This window comes from Rhamphochromis sp. 'chilingali' (assembly GCF_963969265.1).
Source record: "Rhamphochromis sp. 'chilingali' genome assembly, chromosome: 17".
Lineage (NCBI taxonomy): Eukaryota > Metazoa > Chordata > Actinopteri > Cichliformes > Cichlidae > Rhamphochromis > Rhamphochromis sp. 'chilingali'.
The window spans coordinates 14,227,662-14,246,540 of record NC_137944.1 but is presented as its reverse complement, the minus strand read 5'-3'; the positions used below and the strand labels follow the sequence as shown (position 1 = coordinate 14,246,540).

Sequence of the window (18,879 nt, the reverse complement as noted above, 5' to 3'; positions counted from 1 at the left end):
TGTCCCGGAAGGGTCAAAGGAAAACACGCCAGGTAACTAGAAAACCAAGGGACCGGGAAATAACTGAGGAACGCCGTAATCGGGACTGTGGGAGGCTGCAACAGAAAGAGGAAGAGGGTTACTGGGGAACGGAGAAATAACAGCATACGTGGGTAGAGAATTAATCTTACGATCCAGATGGGGCCGTGGGAACCAGAGGGAGGGGTGAGGGTCTGCGGGGAAGCTCCAGGTGAATAGAGGAGACGAGTGCCGGTAGTGATCCAAAAACTCCAGGCGGGCAGGAAGACAGGCAGGAGAGGGCTCCAAACACGCCGAGCTGTTACCTAAGCGCACAAGGAAAGGGTTAGCGTTTGTTCCAGCAAAAGAGAATTTCGCAACCGCCTTCATGTGGAAGCATGTTACCGCTGAGAGGCGACTAACGGACTGGCGTGGAGCACACCCGTGGGCGTGGGCATCCCATCAGCTCCTTGGACACCGGGCCGCGGACCATGACAGTTACTTCTTACCTCTTCCCTCTGTAACTAGTTACATCACATGTATTTGTTTTTGGTCACATTTACTTTGTGTGGAATTATAGTACACCCATTCATACTGACATGACTAATTTTACTGATTTCATACATCAGACTGTTATTAGTGTTTTGTTATTGTTTTTAAATAAATATTTGTAAATTGTTCTCTTGTGTCCTTTCCCATTTTTTGTCATAGCCCATGAGCCAGGTTGTGACAAAATCTGGGCTGTTTAGAGATGGTTTTGTGATATTTTGTTGATTTGGTTAATATTTGAATTTTGCACAGCACTGTTCTGTCTGTTTTGGTTGGTGTTTAAATTTTTTGTAAATTTTACAATTATTTTATAAGTGTCGTGCTACCGTTGAACCTGTCAACCTGTTATTTTTTATTGATCACAGTAAACAAAAGTGCAACACCTGTTTCGGTTCATAGTCTGGAATTTGTTGTAGCACCTCCATTTTGGTGTGCTTTTGTTTAGTGTCACACAGGTTTGAACCTCTCTGATCACATAAGTTGTTCAAGAGGGAAAGGACGGGACAAGACCAATCTGACTTGAGTGAGTTTTTTTCTCTCTTTGGTGGTTGTGTTTGGAGAAGATTTGGTGATTTTGCTTGAAATAATTGGGAGTTTTGGGCTCAATCTTGGTGCGTTCTGAGTTGAGCATAGTTTTTTTTTCTCCTTTTCATGCATATTGTTTTTCTAAAGCAGTGTGAACGTTTCCCCAGTAGGTTTAGTGATGTTCCTCTTTAGGATCAGTGTGAAGGGCACTGTTGCGTTACAGCCAACTGTGGTTAAAGCTTTGCTTGGGAGTACATCTGTGGATATCAGTAGAGTTGCTGGTGTCTCTTGCCCCCTAGTCCATTGGGCTCTGGTACATCGATACCCACCACAAGTGCTGTATGACAATTAGGGAGGAGATTTGCAATAGATTAGTTAGGGGAAGTTGCAGTTATTTATATGTGTACATGAGAATCTGTCTGTTTTAAGAAGTGCAACTTAAAACATTTACTGCTTATCCATCAGAGGAGTTGTTGGAAAAATGCACCAAGGAGCAGTTGTTGACATTTGTTGAGCATTATTCTGTTCCTGTGACAGATAAACATCTCAAAGAACCGATCAAAGCGTCTTTGAAATTAAAGTTATTGGAAATGTGTCTTATTAAGGCTGGCCAAGAAGGGTTTTCGTCTGTGTTTCATCCAATTCCAGAGGAAGTGCTTCACTTCAGTTTTCTGGACTAACTTTTGAGCAGCAAGAAGAGCTCCTTTTAATTCAATTGGAAACATGAATTGGAAGTTAAAAAGCAAATTGAAGTTGAGATGATTCGTCAGGAAACAGAAAACAACAAGGCTGGACATTTCTCGTTTGTCCTTGGAAAAATAGGATGCTGATTTAGTGGGAAATTGTCCACTGTGCATCCTTTGGACAATAATGTTTAGTTCCTCAATTTAACAAAAAGGACACAGATTCTTTTTTTTTTTTTTTTAAATTTAAGTGTGTTTCTAAAGCAAGAGACTGGTTGGATGCAGAGTGTGCGCTGTTGCTTCAGTGTGCCCTCAATGGTAAGTCAAAGGTGATCTTTGAACTTTAACGATAGCTCTATTTTACGCCAAAATAAAGACAGCTGTGCTTAAAGCTCATGAGGTCATTCAGGATGCATACAGGCAGAGGTTCAGAACATAAAAGAAAAGAGATAAACAAAGGGAAAAGAACATATGTTTGAGTTTGCCTGAGACTTAATAAGTAATTTTAAACGGTGGCTAGGCGCACTTGAAATTTCCACATTTAATCACTTGTGTTAGTTAATGATTTTGGAGCAGTTTAAAAACATGTTGTGGTTCAAGTAGCAACATATATCACTGACAAAAAAGACACAACTGGTACTGAAACTGCTGTGTCAGCAGATGAGTTTGCGCTGTTCCATAAGAGTGATTATCGGGAGCGCAAACTAACAGCGGAGAGGAGAGGTTCTAGTTTGTTTTGTTTTTTTTGGTTAATCACATACGACCAAGTAAGGTTGACTGGTTTAAATTAGATCCCAGGCACTGACAGAAGTCTGATTAAAATGGATGTCTGCAATTACTGTCATGAAGGGGGTCACTGGAAGGCAGAATGTCCTGGGTTGCAGGCTAAAACCAAAGGAATTAAATCTGCAGCTGTTACATTTGGTGAATGCAAAAAGCCTAATAATGATTTGTCCATTCCTGCTGTTTTGGATGACTATATCCCTTTTATTAGGGATGGTTTTGTTTCCTTGGCAGAAGGTGAGGATAAAGTCCCAGATAAAATTCTAAGGGACACAGCAGCTGATGACTCAGGTTTTGACACTTTCTAATGGTGTTTTTGTGGGACTGTTATGGATTGCAACATGAGTAAAAAGTGTAAAAATGTTTAATGTTGGTGTTTATTATAGAAAATATTTTTAAGAGAAACCATAACCGGCCATGCTATCTCAATGAGAAATCAGTGTTACACTTCTTTGTTGCTGTTAGCCCTATATCTTTATATTGAGGATGTGGATCTTTAAAAAAGATTTATATATATATTTCTTAATTGTAGTGCAGTTACACTAGAGTAAAAATAGGATATCAACCTCCTTGCAAATAGAAAAATCTGTGATTTTCCAGTTATTGCATTCAACTTTTTTCCATTTGGTGACAAATTGTGACAACTGGCTGATTGATCATACAATGCCCTGAGCATCTGGGCTACCACTTTCAGTGACAAGGCAACTCTACAGTTATGCTTAATGGGAAGCAAACAGATTGTAAGCTTGTTGCAGGATATCTCAGTCAGTCTGCGACTCGTCTCTTTTGATGAGTCTTTTAAATGACTCTTCAGGTATTACATCACCATTTGTGGAATAATTTCTGTTTCAAATTTTTGAGGTTCTGTTTGGACTCTGAATGTTAGTAGTCGCATGGATTTCTGTGGATGTACATAGCAACAGATTTGAAACAGTTTACAAAAGATATGCAATTTTCACTGATTTATCACAGTTAATTGCTGTGTTATCACAAACAGATTGTATGTAATTGCCAACTTTACCCCATTCGGGGTAAAGTTAAGAGGGAATGTCGTCGAGCAGAACGGAGGTGGAAAAAGGATAAACTGCATGTATCATTTCAAATTCTCAAAGACTGCTGGCATCGCTACCAGAACACTGTTAAAGAGGCAAAAAGGGAATATTTTGCAAATATTATTTCTTCCAACTGTCATAACCCACGTGTGTTATTTAGGACCATTGACACTGTTCTTAATACTCCTTTGAATGTCTGTTTGGAAGTTTCTCCTGAGATTTGCAATGATTTTCTGAACTTTTTTATTGAAAAGGTTGTCACCATCAGGGCTCTTATCACAGCTCCTGACTCTGACCCCTCTGTCTCTGTCCCTTGCGCTGCTGTTTTCACTCAGTTTGAGCTTGTGACGCTCTCCTCTTTAGAGGATGTGGTTCGCCATATTAAGCCCACAGGTTCCCCACGGGATCCTGTCCCTCCACAATTCTTTAAAGAAATTTTTCCTAGTATACAACAGTATGTCCTTGACATTATTAACAGCAGTCTGTCTTCTGGTGTGGTTCCTGCAAATTTCAAACATGCAGTAGTACAGCCACTGCTTAAGAAACCTGGCCTTGATCACACAGTTTTAGCGAACTATAGGCCTATTTCCAAGCTGCCTTTAGTCTCCAAGGTTTTAGAGAAAATTGTTTTTAGTCAACTGAAAGATTTTCTAGATGAAAATGGAATCTTTGAGGTTTTTCAGTCAGGTTTTAAAACCCTTCACAGCACAGAATCTGCATTACTAAGGGTTTTTAATGACATCCTTCTGGCATGTGATTCTGGTAACCATGTTGTTCTTGTCTTGCTTGACCTAACTGCTGCCTTTGACACAGTAGACCACAATATTTTAATTTCTCGATTACATGATTTAGTGGGTATTGGTGGCACTGCACTCAATTGGTTTAGGTCTTATTTGTCAGATAGAACTTTCTCTGTCAGCCTTCTCGGTTACGAATCGTCTTCTGCTCCTCTGTCATGTGGTGTCCCACAGGGCTCAATTTTAGGGCCACTGCTCTTTTCTCTGTATCTACTGTCTCTGGGTTCTATCCTTAGAAGGCATGGGATCTCATTTCACTGTTATGCCGATGACTGCCAAATTTATTTGACACTAAAACGCAAGGATGCCATCTCCATAAAACCTCTCTTGACATGTCTAGATGACATTAAAGCTTGGTTGGCTCGAAACTTTTTAAATTTTAATAAAAAGAAAACAGAAGTGTTGGTGTTTGGACCCAGTGGTCCCTGTGAGTCCTCCTCTGTTGTTTTAGGATCCCTGGAAGTCTATTTTAAATCTGTTGTTACTGACCTTGGTTTTAAGTTGGACAGTGATTTTAAATTGGACAACCAAATCAGAGCAGTGGTGAAGTCCAGTTTTTATCATTTAAGGCGACTGGCAAGACTAAAATCTTTTCTTTCGAGGCAGCACCTTGAAACAGTGATCCATGCTTTTATTTCTTCCCGCCTGGACTACTGTAACTCACTTTATGTGGGGGTCAGTCAGTCATTGCTCTCACGTCTGCAGCTGGTTCAAAATGCGGCTGCACGACTCCTAACAGGAACTCGAAAAAGAGAGCATATAACCCCTGTGCTGGCCTCTCTGCACTGGCTGCCTGTGTCTTTTAGAGTTAATTTTAAAATTCTTATGTTTGTTTTTAAATGCCTACACAGTCTTGCCCCGCCTTACCTCTCTGAACTTCTTCATCCCCACATACCCTGTCGGTCTCTCAGGTCAGCTGACCAGCTGCTCCTGGAGGTACCGAGATCCAGGAGGAAGCTCAGAGGGGACAGGGCCTTCTCTATTGTGGCTCCAAAATTATGGAATAATTTGCCCATGCATGTTAGAGAGGCCCCTTCACTGTCCACTTTTAAATCACGTCTTAAAACCCACTTTTATTCCTTGGCTTTTAACCTCAGTGAGACTTAGTTTCTTTTTTAATGCAGTAGTTATTTAATTAATGATTTCACTCTTCTTTTATTTGTTTTTTATTTATATCTCATGTAATTTTATTTTACAGTTCCAATGTACAGCACTTTGTGTCAGCTGTGGTTGTTTTAAAGTGCTTTATAAATAAAGTTGATGATGATGATGATGATGATGATTCAACTACCAACTGATAACAGACTGGCTCTATCTTGTTGCCATTTTATCTCTGACACACCAAAGTTGCTTTCAGACTTGGTCCCAGTTTGTAGCAAACATTTCATTACCAATGAGATTACAAGCTCATTGCACCTGTTCCAGTCTCCAAAAGCTAAAGAAAGGATTAAGGAAATCAATTTTCTTGAAAAGGAAGTAAGTATTAAATGCTACTTAAATAATAGTGAACAGTATATTTTTTATGGGGACTACCCAAGGTAAGATGCATTCAAAATAAGATACACTATCCATGGTCAGGGTAATGAAAGCATATATCATCTATGCAGTCCAACAATGTGCCTTAGCTGAACAGATGTATCTTATTTTGTTTTTGTGGTCTTTCAAAATCTTGGTGAGCAAAGGACATTTTTTCCGCCTTAGGAAAAGACAATAAAGTCATATTCTATTCCCAGGCCAATGCCTTGCAGACTCCAAATGCAACCTTTATGCTACTACCGGTTCACCACTCTCATCACTACTCTGCTTCAATTTTTGTCCATATTTCAGCCTCATCAGATGATTTCTGCAGTCATTTTAGTAAATATGAAGACATTATGATACAGACAGAGCTGCCAGCCACTATATGTTCTCCCATTCTGCAATCTTCACAAAGCTTTCTGCACTACATCCACGCTCTAGTGCTTCTTCTGTCCCTTAATCGCTGGTCCTTAGCGGGACCACTGAATGTCATTACCGGCTCCTCTGAGCTGCTGACAGACACATGCTGGGGCCCAGGAATGGCACAAGCTCCCCAAAAATCTCATTACCACCGAGTCACATACATAGCTGAGAGAATGAAACAAGATGTCCACTCTCACACCATCTTCATTACATACCCCGCTGTGTCACTGAGAGAGCAAACTGTTTGAAGACAAATGGTCATTCCATTCTTCTTCTACTTGTCAGCCCTATTATTAAAGTTCACAAGAGCTTTACCTCCTGTGAAAAGCTAACTCGCCCTCCACTCTCTCAAATCACTAATTCCTTTGAAGAACATGCAAAAGCCATTATGTCATATATACGTGTATATTATCATTCATATTATCATCAATTCAGAGAATACGTGCTTCTTTTGCGGTGGAGGAACACCAAAGTAATTGCTTACGGATCTTGCTTATTCAACATCTTTAAGAGTTCTGAACAAATGTCTGTCCTCCTCCAGAACATCTAATGTACGCAAACAAGCATTCCAACTTCTTATCTGGTATGCGTCTTTTATTTTGACAGCAAATGCGCACCTGCGGACTATTTATGTGCAGCCCTGTTTTCCTGTGCATTTCAAACATTGTCCTTTCTGATGTTTTTTTTTTTTTTTTTAATATTTAAAGTAACATGGCTGCTATGAGGCCAGCAAGGATCCCTGTGGACCTTGCCCTACAAATGATCCAGGGGGGATGGGATGAAGAGCCCATTGGAGGCTTTGACTCAGAATCTGACATCTCAGATATAGAGGACCCAGACTATTGTCCCCCCCACTGAATGAGAATGAGCCCATCTTACTGCTCTAGCCACAATATTCTGAATTAGTCGGCCAGGGCTTGCACCTGGGTTTAGTACTGGCTCCCCAATAGATGCATGGAAGCTGTTCATGTCCGATAATAGAAGAGGTGCTGACATGCACAAACATGGAGGCATGAAGAGTAGCCACAGACAGGGGAAAAGAGTGGAAAAATGTAATCAAACATAAGCTCCTGGCCTTCATTTGACTGACCATTCTTGCAGGAAGTGAGAAGAACTGGGATGTACAAGTTGGTGTGCTTTTTGGGAGTCCTCTGCATAACCCATTGTACAAGGCCACTATGTCAATTCAAAGATTTAAAGATATTCGCCGTTTCTTGCACTTTGATGACAAGAGGACCAGAGCCTACCCACTGAAAACAAACCACATGGCACCTTTCTGCTACATATGGGGCCTGTTCCTGGTCAACTGCAGGCAGAAATTCATCCTCAGTGATTGTGTTACAGTGGGTGAACAACTTGTGCCTTTCAGAGGGAAGACCCAGCTTCTGCAGTATATGCAGAGCAAGCATACAAAAGTGATGCAAGTGATACAAAAAATTCTTAAAATTAATGAAAAAATAAATAAAAATGCAAAGGGCCTCATGACACAAACATGTTTTATGAGGAATACCTCAAATATGAAAATATTACATCTCTTTGTTTTAAAGATTTTGAAGAATAACAATCCAATTTTATAGCAAAATGTATTGTTTCTATTTGGGGTCATTTTTGACCCCACTCGTGGAAGAGTGTAGGTATTGGTAGGTTGTGCATCCAAGGGTCAAAGTATAAAATCAAAACTTTGCAAAAAAAGTTCAGTGTTCTTGAAAGCTGTAGGTCAGGGTTAGTGCAGAACGTTCATCATCAGCTGGTATTTAATTTACCAGGTTCACAATTAGATTTCTCAGAAATGTGCTGACAATCCTTTCTGCCTCAAAACATGACAGAATTTTTTTCTTGATTTAAACTTTAGTTTTTTACTTTTCTTGAATGACTGGATAAAATGTGTTCATATATGTTAAACAGGAACACTTCTTTAATATTTTTTTAATACAGCCTTATAAGAAATTGTTCTGGGAAATGTCCTGGATGCAAGCTACGTATGTGTTCTTACATCATATGAGTTTTTTTTTTTTTTATCTACAATGCACTTCCTTGAACATTTGTTTTAGCATTGTAACTTCTTTAAGAATTCTATAAGAAAATAAAATCACCATCAAGCACCATTGCATAGTGGTAGCAATGAAAACCTGAAGTTTGATATTACTGAATGAAAAAAAAAGAAGATTCATACTTTACAAAATTCTTGCACAAAATGGAATATAAAAAACCCTTAGTGAGTTTGAGTGTCTTGCGCTGGAGCTGCTGTCTGTTACATCGACAGCCTTGATAAACTGGACATCTCTAAAGAACTGTTCCGCTTGCGGGTTGTTGGCTTTGAGACTGATGGCACAGCTGCTGTAGTGGTCTGATCCAAAGGAGCAGCTAATCTAACCTGAAGATCATTCACTGCACGAAACACAAAATACAACTTGTGACTCGTGATACTGTACAGACTAGCGTAATAGTTGGATATTTTCCTTAATTTTTCTTGCAAAGTCTAAAAGTCTGCTGCCCATCTCAGTAAATGGGATAGGAGTTTTCTCCTTCCCTGACTGTAGATTTGCAGAGCGATAAAGAGAAAAAAAATGACACCCTGCAGATGACCCTTTCATAGCAAACAGAAAAAGAAGGCAGACATTCTTAGTCTGACAAAATTAGACATGTAGGCACATAAAGCTGGTGAAGCATATCTGTGCATATGCATGGACATCCATGGTTAACTTGATTGTCAGTATGTTGCTGCATTTTGAGATTAACTAATTTGTTGTTTGTTTGATTACATCCAATATTACCACAGAAAAAAGAACAAAGCACAAGGCTAAAATATTATTTTTAAAGTCATTAAGTTTTTAACTTTAGTTAAAATTCACAATTATTCTGTATGCATTTCACCAATACCAGCAATTAATATACTAGGCTTTCATAGCCCACTTTGACTCCTGAACAATTAGTATTAAACAGAATTGTGCTTTATGTTCATCAAGACATTGACTTACATGGCTTTTCTTGGGAAATTATCTTGTATAACAAGTACACTGAAAGCTGTTCTGGTGAACAGAGTGACCCATCTAATTACAATGACACTGCTGACTCTAGGTTGATGTCAAGTATACAGCCGTGATTCCTATATCTATATATATATCAACTTATTCCCAAAATTGTACCTAGTAAGACACATTTTTACTTAACTCTTTAGTGGCAGTTCCTGCATTTTATCATCATTTCATTTTTATTTATAATCTGTTAATAATCTAGTAACTAGTAGTCACACTGTCATGACGTTCTGATGGCAAAGTCAAATGTGGGTTGTTGAACTGCATAAGCAGAGTCTCTCGCAGCGTTCCAGTCATGCAGAATTTCTTAAATGATCTTGAGGGTTATAGAACAAAAAAGTCAAGTGGAAGACCCCCCCTAAAATTTTACCAGCACTGAGTCGGAGAATCCAATTGGCTGTCCATCAAGACACTGGACGATCCTCGACCCAAATTAAGGCCATTACTGGTGCCGACTGCAGCCCCATAGTCATCCGATGGCATCTGAGACTGAAGGGCTTCAAAAACAACAACTGTCTTCAAAGGCCAATTATTATGTCAGACAAAAACGTGAATGGGATTCACTGTCAGAATAAGAACAGGAAGAAAGTAAATATTGAGGAGAATATTAATATTAAGACAACTTATTACTAATGCCTAAGCACGCTATAACTTTTTAATAGATGGTTGAGAAAGAGTCCCTTGTCAAACACCTGTACACAACTGCGCTGCACATAAGCGGAAAATTAGATATTAGATATTAATACAGTAGTAACAGTTTTAGAGTCGTGCTTAAGATTTGGGGTTTAGATATCACAAAAATGTGAGATAAATAACCATTCACCATTAGAAGAAAATAATGAATTATATTGTTTTTATTAATACTTGGGTGGCAGCCATAAAAGGATATAATATCTTTATATTTCTTTCCAAAACTCTGGATAAGAAGTATAATTAACAGCAATGTGAGTTTCTATTTTGTGCAATACCCAGCTTTTGTTTTGTTTGTTCATATGGATGCAAACAGTCCAGTGTTAAAATCAGATGCATGGAACACCAGCCTGGATTAGGGGTAATTGTTATGTGAATGCAAAAGCTCTTAATTGCAATGCGTGCTCATTAGTCAAGTTTTTTTTTCTGTAGTCCATTTGGACTTATGCGCAAAATGACCAGGTGTGGTTTTGATGAAGCATTCCTAAGAAGACAAAATGTAATTCAGCATGCTAATCACATCTATTTAAAGTAAATCATGGCTTAATTAATCTTGAGTGGCTCTGATCAAAAGGAGATGTGGGTTGGTTTTGCAAGTTGGAGGGTCCTTTGGAATATAATGTGGTGCCAGAGAAATCCAAGGACAACAAATGATTACAGTGTTTGAGATGATGACTACTGACTGGAGAAGTGAAGACAACAAAATGATGGTTATCACACACATCAGTATGCTCTGCATATTAGCCTGGGATTGTGTGTTTGTTGTATTTGGCAGTTCTGTAAAGACGAAGTGATGCCTCTTTGCAAACAAATTGTTGAACTGAACACACAATTGTTATATCATGTTGTAGAGAAAATAATTATAGCAATATTTCCAAATGCAACCAAACTATTACATTATTTGAGTTTGAAATTGCCGAGGCTTAGAAAAAGGAAAATTGGGTATAGAGTTGATTTGCACATTGAAGGGAAGACATTAACTTGGGGATCTGGGGTTCTCCCCTAGGACATTTTGGCCATAAGACACTTCATTTCATGCATTGTAGTTGAATTTTATGCAATTTCTGGTTCTCTGCATCAATTTATTATGGAAATTATTTTGTTTTGACTCTATATATGTAAAGGAAAATACAAAATCAGGTACCAGTGGATTCTAAACATAGTGGAATATAACAGAATACAGCCCACATGCAATCCGTGCTTTCATACAAATACATGTATGTATTTTCCTCCCTGGGGAAAGCCTCTCTGATTTAATATGATCCTTGGTTTGCAAAAACATATTTTTATAATTTTCATGCAAGGCCACATCAATATACAAACCTAACCTATAGGTTTGTGTTCCAGTTTTATGGAGGTCTCAGAGTAGGTGTTTATTATGTGACTGAAGACTATGAAAAGGCATGATTTAATCCCCAATTTTCTTTGTCTCTTAGGGTAAGTTATCTCTTTAAATGTACAGTGCTGTCCAGTTTACACTGTGTTTGAGCCACTACTCATTTCTCTGTATGTCATGCAGAAAATGGGAAATAGGTGAAGCAATTTAATGAAGCATGTGCAAAGATAAAGTTAAAGAAAGTATAGAAGGCAGAAGCAGAGTTCGGAGAATTCTAACAAGCTTAATAGTGAATATTTGGTAAGACTACATTTATTCTTCTTATCATTTCTTTAAGCAGTATTATCAGGAATAGTTCTCCAGTAGTTTTTAAGTCAACATTTTTTTGGGTGGGGGTGTTGGCCCATTCTTTGTCAGGAGGATCCCATACTACTTTAGCAGTGCCAAGAGCCGAGCTTTGAAGAGGCCAATCCATGAGTGATACCATTCCATTGCATAATCTGGCCATAATCCTCAGCCTTTTTCACCTGTTTCCCTCCCTTCCTTCACAGTCACCATTCCACTGAGACCATGAGGCTTCAGCAGGCGTGCCACCTCTTCTGTCCTCCAAGTTTCTTTTTTTCCCTCCATTTTCTGCATGGCTCACAGCACATCATTCCAAGATATGGCTTAGAGGTTTGTTGAGACCATGGAACAAGACTTTCATTCAGCGCAGGAGAGGAAAGCGCTGCTCTACTATAGTATAGTGAGGATGGGGTGCTGCTGACATAAACTGAGGATATAGTTAGGTTGTGGAAAGAACACTGAGGATCTCCTCAGTCTCACTGACACGCCTTCCATAATGGAAGCAGAGCCATTTATGGTCTCATGATTACGATAAGGGTATAAAAAGACCCATGTTAGAGTCACTGGGAAAGTGTGGAGTTACTGTATTATCTGACATTGCAATATGAAAGCTATTAGCATTAGAAATATGTTTATCCAGTCAGTGTTTTTTTAATGCAAATTCTATTCCCTTCCTCTTTCTGTGCACTGTCATGTCTATCACCATTTACAGTACATGCTCAGAGCAATAGAAGTTTGAACCACATGTTTATTCATTGGGACGCAGAGAGTGGAACACGGGATGAACAAGTTGACCTTGCTTTGAATATTGCTACATTTGCATATGAAAGGGAGGTTCATAGAGTTCAAGTTCAGATAACTAGAGAATATGAACGTTCGCTTTCCTCTGTCTCCTCCCACCATTCTTCCATGAGGCATCTGATCTCATTGCTCTTTTTATTTTGTCGGTGGTTTATTTTTTTGTGCTTAACACAAATAGATACAAATGCTTTCATGAGCACACATGCCACACACATTCTCTCTGCATGGCTCTCTGTGAAAAAGAACACATAGGCTCATATTAAATCCTATCCCACTTCATCTTGCGCTAAGCTCTTGAACTCTGTAATAGGCACTTAAGAATTCAACAGAGATATAAAGTTTACCGTGCAGTTTCTGCACAGTACCAAGGTACTAGAGGTGGCTATGACTGAGAGAAGACAGAAAAAAAAGGAATTGTTGTTAATAGTTAGAGTACTCCAGATGGGGTCTGGGCTAAACTCACTCTTCACTCTATCCCAGGTAGCATTCTCCATGGCGCTGGTGTCAAAGTGGAGAATGTGTCATATGATTGTTTGTACTTATGCTATATTATTCTTGACTAATATAAGCTTTTCAGTTACAAATAATGTGTTAATTGTTCACTGTTAATTTTCTAAGGTGCAGTGGTAACATTTTATTTATTTTGGTTGAAAAGAGCAGGTTTTTATTGATAAGCGTCAGACATGTTATTAGCTGGATTTTACTAGTATAGTGAGGCTAGCATTATGTACTTATATGATGTCTTGTGCTAAGCCAAACTAAGCTTAACCAGAGCCCAACTATAGGCAGTGTAATACACAGTCAATCAGAATAATAAAAGGGAACAAAAATAACTGAAATAGTCTACACTTCAACTAAAGCCACTTGCTAGATTTTCTTTAATAAATAGGAGTGAAAAGAGGTGATAGGCTCAAATTAAATAAATAATAATGGTATACACAGATGTAAACTTTCTTTTCTTATATGTGTAACATTTTTAATGATAGTATTTTCATATTTCATAAATGACTGATTAACCTTTAGCAAATCAAATATGACATCAAGTCCAAACCAGTTCTTTAAGCGCTAGCTGTTACTGAGTGATGGATTTGGAAAGTCTGAGTAAATAAGTAACAAATTATTTCGATACACGCTTATGGGCTTTGGGTTATAGTTAGTTAGCTACTCTTCTTCACATGAGTGTCAAGTCAGTTTCAGTTCCAAAGCACTCTCCTATATTTAATGGAGTTCGATATAGTGCTTCAAGAGTTCTACCACACAGGCAAACTCAGTTAATGAAGAGGTTAACAGTTTCTTTCTTGGGAACAATGCGAAGTTAATGCAACTGCTTAGAGTACGGAGATGATCATCTTCTTTGTCAAGGAGAATCCCAAATCAAAGGGCAAACCATAGAATCTCAAATATACCCTGCCAGTAAAGAAAAAGGATATATATATATAAAAAAAAACACCCAGCACGCCCCTGCGGGCGGTTTATCCTTCAAGCTCGGGTCCTCTACCAGAGGCCTGGGAGCTTGAGGGTCCTGCGCAGTATCTTAGCTGTTCCCAGGACTGCGCTCTTCTGGACAGAGATCTCCGATGTTATTCCCGGGATCTGCTGGAGCCACTCGCCTAGCTTGGGAGTCACCGCACCTAGTGCTCCGATTACCACGGGGACCACCGTTACCTTCACCCTCCACATCCTCTCGAGCTCTTCTCTGAGCCCTTGGTATTTCTCCAGCTTCTCGTGTTCCTTCTTCCTGATATTGCTGTCATTCGGAACCGCTACATCGATCACTACGGCCGTCTTCTTCTGTTTGTCTACCACCACTATGTCCGGTTGGTTAGCCACCACCATTTTGTCCGTCTGTATCTGGAAGCCCCACAGGATCTTAGCTCGGTCATTCTCCACCACCCTTGGGGGCATCTCTCATTTTGACCTCGGGACTTCCAGATTATACTCGGCACAGATGTTCCTGTACACTATGCCGGCCACTTGGTTATGGCGTTCCATGTATGCCTTGCCTGCTAGCATCTTGCACCCTGCTGTTATGTGCTGGATTGTCTCTGGGGCATCTTTACACAGCCTGCACCTGGGGTCTTGCCTGGTGTGATAGACCCCAGCCTCTATGAATCTTGTGCTCAGAGCTTGTTCTTGTGCTGCCATGATTTGTGCCTCTGTGCTGTCTTTCAGTCCAGCTTTGTCCAGCCACTGGTAGGATTTCTGGATATCAGCCACCTCCTCTATCTGCCGGTGGTACATACCGTGCAGGGCCCTGTCCTTCCATGATGGTTCCTCGTCTCCCTCCTCTTTCTTGGGTTTCTGCTGCCTGAGGTATTCACTGAGCACGCGGTCAGTTGGGGCCATCTTACTGATGTATTCGTGGAGGTTCGTTGTCTCATCCTGGACTGTGGTGCTGACACTCACCAGTCCCCGACCTCCTTCCTTCCACTTAGCATACAGCCTCAGAGTGCTGGACTTGGGGTGAAACCCTCCATGCATGGTAAGGAGCTTTCTTGTCTTGATGTCAGTGGCTTCTTTCTCCTCCTGTGGCTAACTTATTATCCCAGCAGGGTACCTGATCATGGGTGGGGTGTAGTTGTTGATAGCTGGATCTTGTTTTTACCATTCAGCTGACTCCTCAGGACTTGCCTGATCCTCTGCAGGTACTTGGTGGTTGCAGCTTTCCTAGTGGCCTCTTCATGGTTTCCATTTGCCTGCGGGATCCCCAGGTACTTGTAGCTGTCCTCTATGTCTGCAATGTTGCCTTCTGGTAGTTTGAGCCCCTCCGTTCTGACTACCTTCCCTCTCTTTGTTATCATCCGACTACACTTCTCCAGTCCGAATGACATCCTGATGTCATTGCTGTATATTCTGGTGATGTGGATCAGTGAATCGATGTCTTGTTCACTCTTGGCATAAAGCTTGATGTCAACCATGTATTACTGTATATTAATCGCATTTCATTTTGCATGAGCAAACAGACTCGAGAAAAAAGGGAAAATATACGCACTTAACATGTTTATTGAACATCTTGAACATTCATATTAAGAAAAAACAACGTAAACATTTATCCACTCTCTCTGTCACTCTTGGGGGGGGGGCACTTGAAACAAGGAACCAAAGCTATTTAAAGTGCGTGTTCTCAATGATATTAATAGGTCTTCAGTTTTTTGCAATCCGCTTGGCAATTGTGTCAGTCAATATTTCCGAGGTAGACTTACTGAGTCCCCGATGCTCTGCGAGTGGTTTGTCGCAAGCTGGGTGACACGTTAGCCAAAGTCCTAGCAGCATCCCCGACTAGCGTATGCTTCGCCTCAATGTGATATTTTAAGCTGGAAGTGCTTTGGTGAAAAGAAAATTCGTTCCTGCACAATGTGGATAATACTTTGTCGGCTGACTATTGTTTTTTTTTAATACTCAAATTTCCCATCTAGAGGGCAGATGTGCATTTATCATCTTCCATAATGAGTTGATTGATTCAGCTGCCCGTCACTACCAGATCAACTGCCCATTTGCACATGTGCGAAGGTAACTCTACTTGGACAAACTGCCCGAAATACGTTGTCGGACACATTTCAGGGATTTTGAGCCATTTTGCAGTCCAGATGCGTTAATTACGTTGACCAAGTTGACGGTGATGGCGGATCAATTTGTGTTAACGCGTTAATTTGGACAGCACAAATGTGTGCGTGCGTGTCTATATATATATATATATATATATATATATATATATATATACATACATACATATATATATATATTTACCATCAGTTTGATATGTATGATCAGCTTTAAAACATGAACCAGAGGTGCTCACTGACACCAGGTGAGGCAGGCAAGTGCTTCAGGGCCCAGGGCATTGGAGGGCCTTCAAAGCACTCACAAACTTTAAGTTATTGCAGTGGATATGTGAAACATTTGCAGTGGGGGAAAAAAGATAAATGAATAAAAAATAAAAGTAGGAGAGGAAAAGCTAAGGAAAGACAGTGGTTAGTGGAGCAGATAATAATGATTAAATATAAAGATCAATGATTAACTAGTTTAGCCTTCTGTAAATGTAAATATGGGTGGGAAACATTTGAATGATCAAACTTCTATTAGCATCACATTATTTCTTGTGTTTACTTTGAAGTTTACTATTACTTCACCTAGCTAGCAAAGCAGCCTAGTTGTACTGAGTACAGTGCCCACTCCTGGGATTCAGCAGTTCAAAATCCACTCCCATTACTCAAAAGCCATCAAAACAACTAGCATGTTTTTGCAGTAGTCTGTCATCTTTTTATTTTTTTATTTTTATAAAACGTGTAACTATGAATCTCTGTGTGTGTTACGTGAGTGACAGTTTAATTTTCACCACCTGCATTATTGGGCCACCTCTTCTGTGAAATGTAAGAGAGAACCGTCAGTGTAACGATGGTGGTGCTGGTGACACTTTCATTCATTATCATATATGACTCTGCTAAGCTAAGGTTATGTTACTAAACATAGTGTTATCGAGCTGTTTGCTATAGTGTTACCTGTTCTTTTCTTCACTGAAAAGTTTAACCTTTGGGAACATTATTCTAATAATATTGACATTTTTTTTTATTCCTTGCCTTCAGTCAAAACAGACAAGGTTATTTTTTCTCCGCAGTTAAAATAATACACTCACTAACTCAGTTTCCCCCAGTTTAAGTCTAATTTTTTAAGTCGTGCTGTAGCAGTGCCAGAAAGGTCAAAAAACAGTTGATTTTATGCTGATATGATGGAATATGACACAGCTTGATAAAATACAGCTTGACGTGTTGTCAGCTTTCTGATTTTCATTAGAGTTGAATATCTTAACCTTGCCTGTGATTGCAGAGGGGATGCTGAGAAGGACTGGAGATGGGAAATTTTGAGGAAACGAACAGGTGGCTCAATCTGTCTCCACATCAATCTCCTGGTGTCCTGCCCTAATTAGAGTGCGCTCATCCACCACACCTGCTAAAATACTGCTGTTGTTATTCTCAAATCATCTTGTTTTTGCAGCAATAATTTGCTGTTGAGACACTTAAGATTTTGATTGCTCGTGCAATTATGAAATTGAAGATGTTGGAGGAATTGAGGACAAGGATTATTTGTTGGGTGTGCCGAAGTAATGCTTGAAGACATTTCTTTGAAAAGTGATCCTATTTTAAAACTCCAGCTTAGTCTTATGGTAACTCCATCTTGATCTTCTGTAGCCAGAAACTACCCTATTTGTTATATTTATTTAGCCCATAAGAAGGCTTAGGAGTTTGGTTAGTGGCCTGCATCCATAAACCCTATGTGTGCAACACACTGGCACAGATACACAGATTGCCAAAACTGGAGCTGGATTTTTTGGATGGATTGGGAATTCCATTTGTTTTTTTCTTTTCTGGCTCGTTGGATCTTTGCATAACAATGCTCTTAGTAAACCCGAGTAAGTAATATAAATAAGTAAATACAAAATAAATGCAAATACACATTTGTTAACTTGTGTCAGGTTCTGTCAAAAACAATAATCTGGTTTCAAAAGGTTATGTTTTGTTTAAAGTAATGAACACAGAAAATTGTAGTAAATTTTAAAATACATGGCTGAATATAAAGTTTTTGTCTCGTCAGGCACTGGGTGAGTAGGCAGGGCTCACAAAGGCAGCTCAAAGTGTTCATGTACAGATAGACGATTTTTGGGAAACAAAGACAGGTGAGAAAACACCCAGGAAGGGAGGTGGTTCCAAGGGGGCTCGAGGGGATCACCTTGGAGGGATTCCAACTTGCAAACCAAACCAGCAGCCACTCCACACAATCCGATCTCATTCACTCGACATGTCTCCAGACATGTCGAGTGAATGAGAAATCACTTGTGGAGATGACAGAGATGTAGGAGCCAGGGTTTCACTACCAAAATAGATCAATGAGTCTATCCACACCTTAAGTAAGAGCCCATGATTGCTTATCTTCAACAGGTGGGGACCAGCCACAGGTGAGTTGGGTGAGACTCAGGAGGAGTCCCGTCCACAGATGACTTTGAACACAAAGCAAAGAGAGAGAGAAATGAACAGAGAAATAGAATCCACTGGAGAGCCCGGGTCCTGACAGTTTTACATACAACACTTACAACCCATATGGAAAAGAAATAGAAAAAACTTATAAGAGACTTGCATAAGATGTGGCCTACTTCATATATTGAATCATATAAGGCTTGTATGATTTACTCATGAAAGTGGCCACTTTCTCATTACTTTCATATATTGTTTTAGTAAGTATCCAAAACATACAAGTTTCATTTATATAATTTTTCAAGGGGTCTTATACAGTGGGTCAAAAAAGTATTTAGTCAGCCACCGATTGTGCAAGTTCCCCCACTTAAAATGATGA

General features: G+C 39.6%; 1 protein-coding gene and 1 long non-coding RNA gene across 2 annotated transcripts in view; one reads left to right on the top strand and one right to left on the bottom strand.

Annotated features, from left to right (window-relative positions):
• Window positions 1-237: 237 nt before the first annotated feature.
• The window catches only part of LOC308384310, a 31,524-nt gene continuing 12,882 nt past the window's right edge, over window positions 238-18,879 (bottom strand). The window contains exons 2-3 of the long non-coding RNA XR_013969307.1: window positions 18,432-18,526; window positions 238-323 (exon numbers count right to left, since the gene is read on the bottom strand). This is a non-coding gene — a long non-coding RNA (uncharacterized lncRNA). The remainder of the gene's footprint in view (window positions 324-18,431; window positions 18,527-18,879) is intronic.
• On the top strand, window positions 2,034-7,185 carry LOC308385157 (uncharacterized protein; the record flags this gene model as incomplete). The annotated part of the gene is made up of 4 exons (XM_080863939.1): window positions 2,034-2,072; window positions 3,535-4,263; window positions 4,777-5,183; window positions 7,035-7,185. 4 exons carry the CDS (start codon window positions 2,034-2,036, stop codon window positions 7,183-7,185), a joined length of 1,326 nt encoding a protein of 441 aa, XP_080720065.1.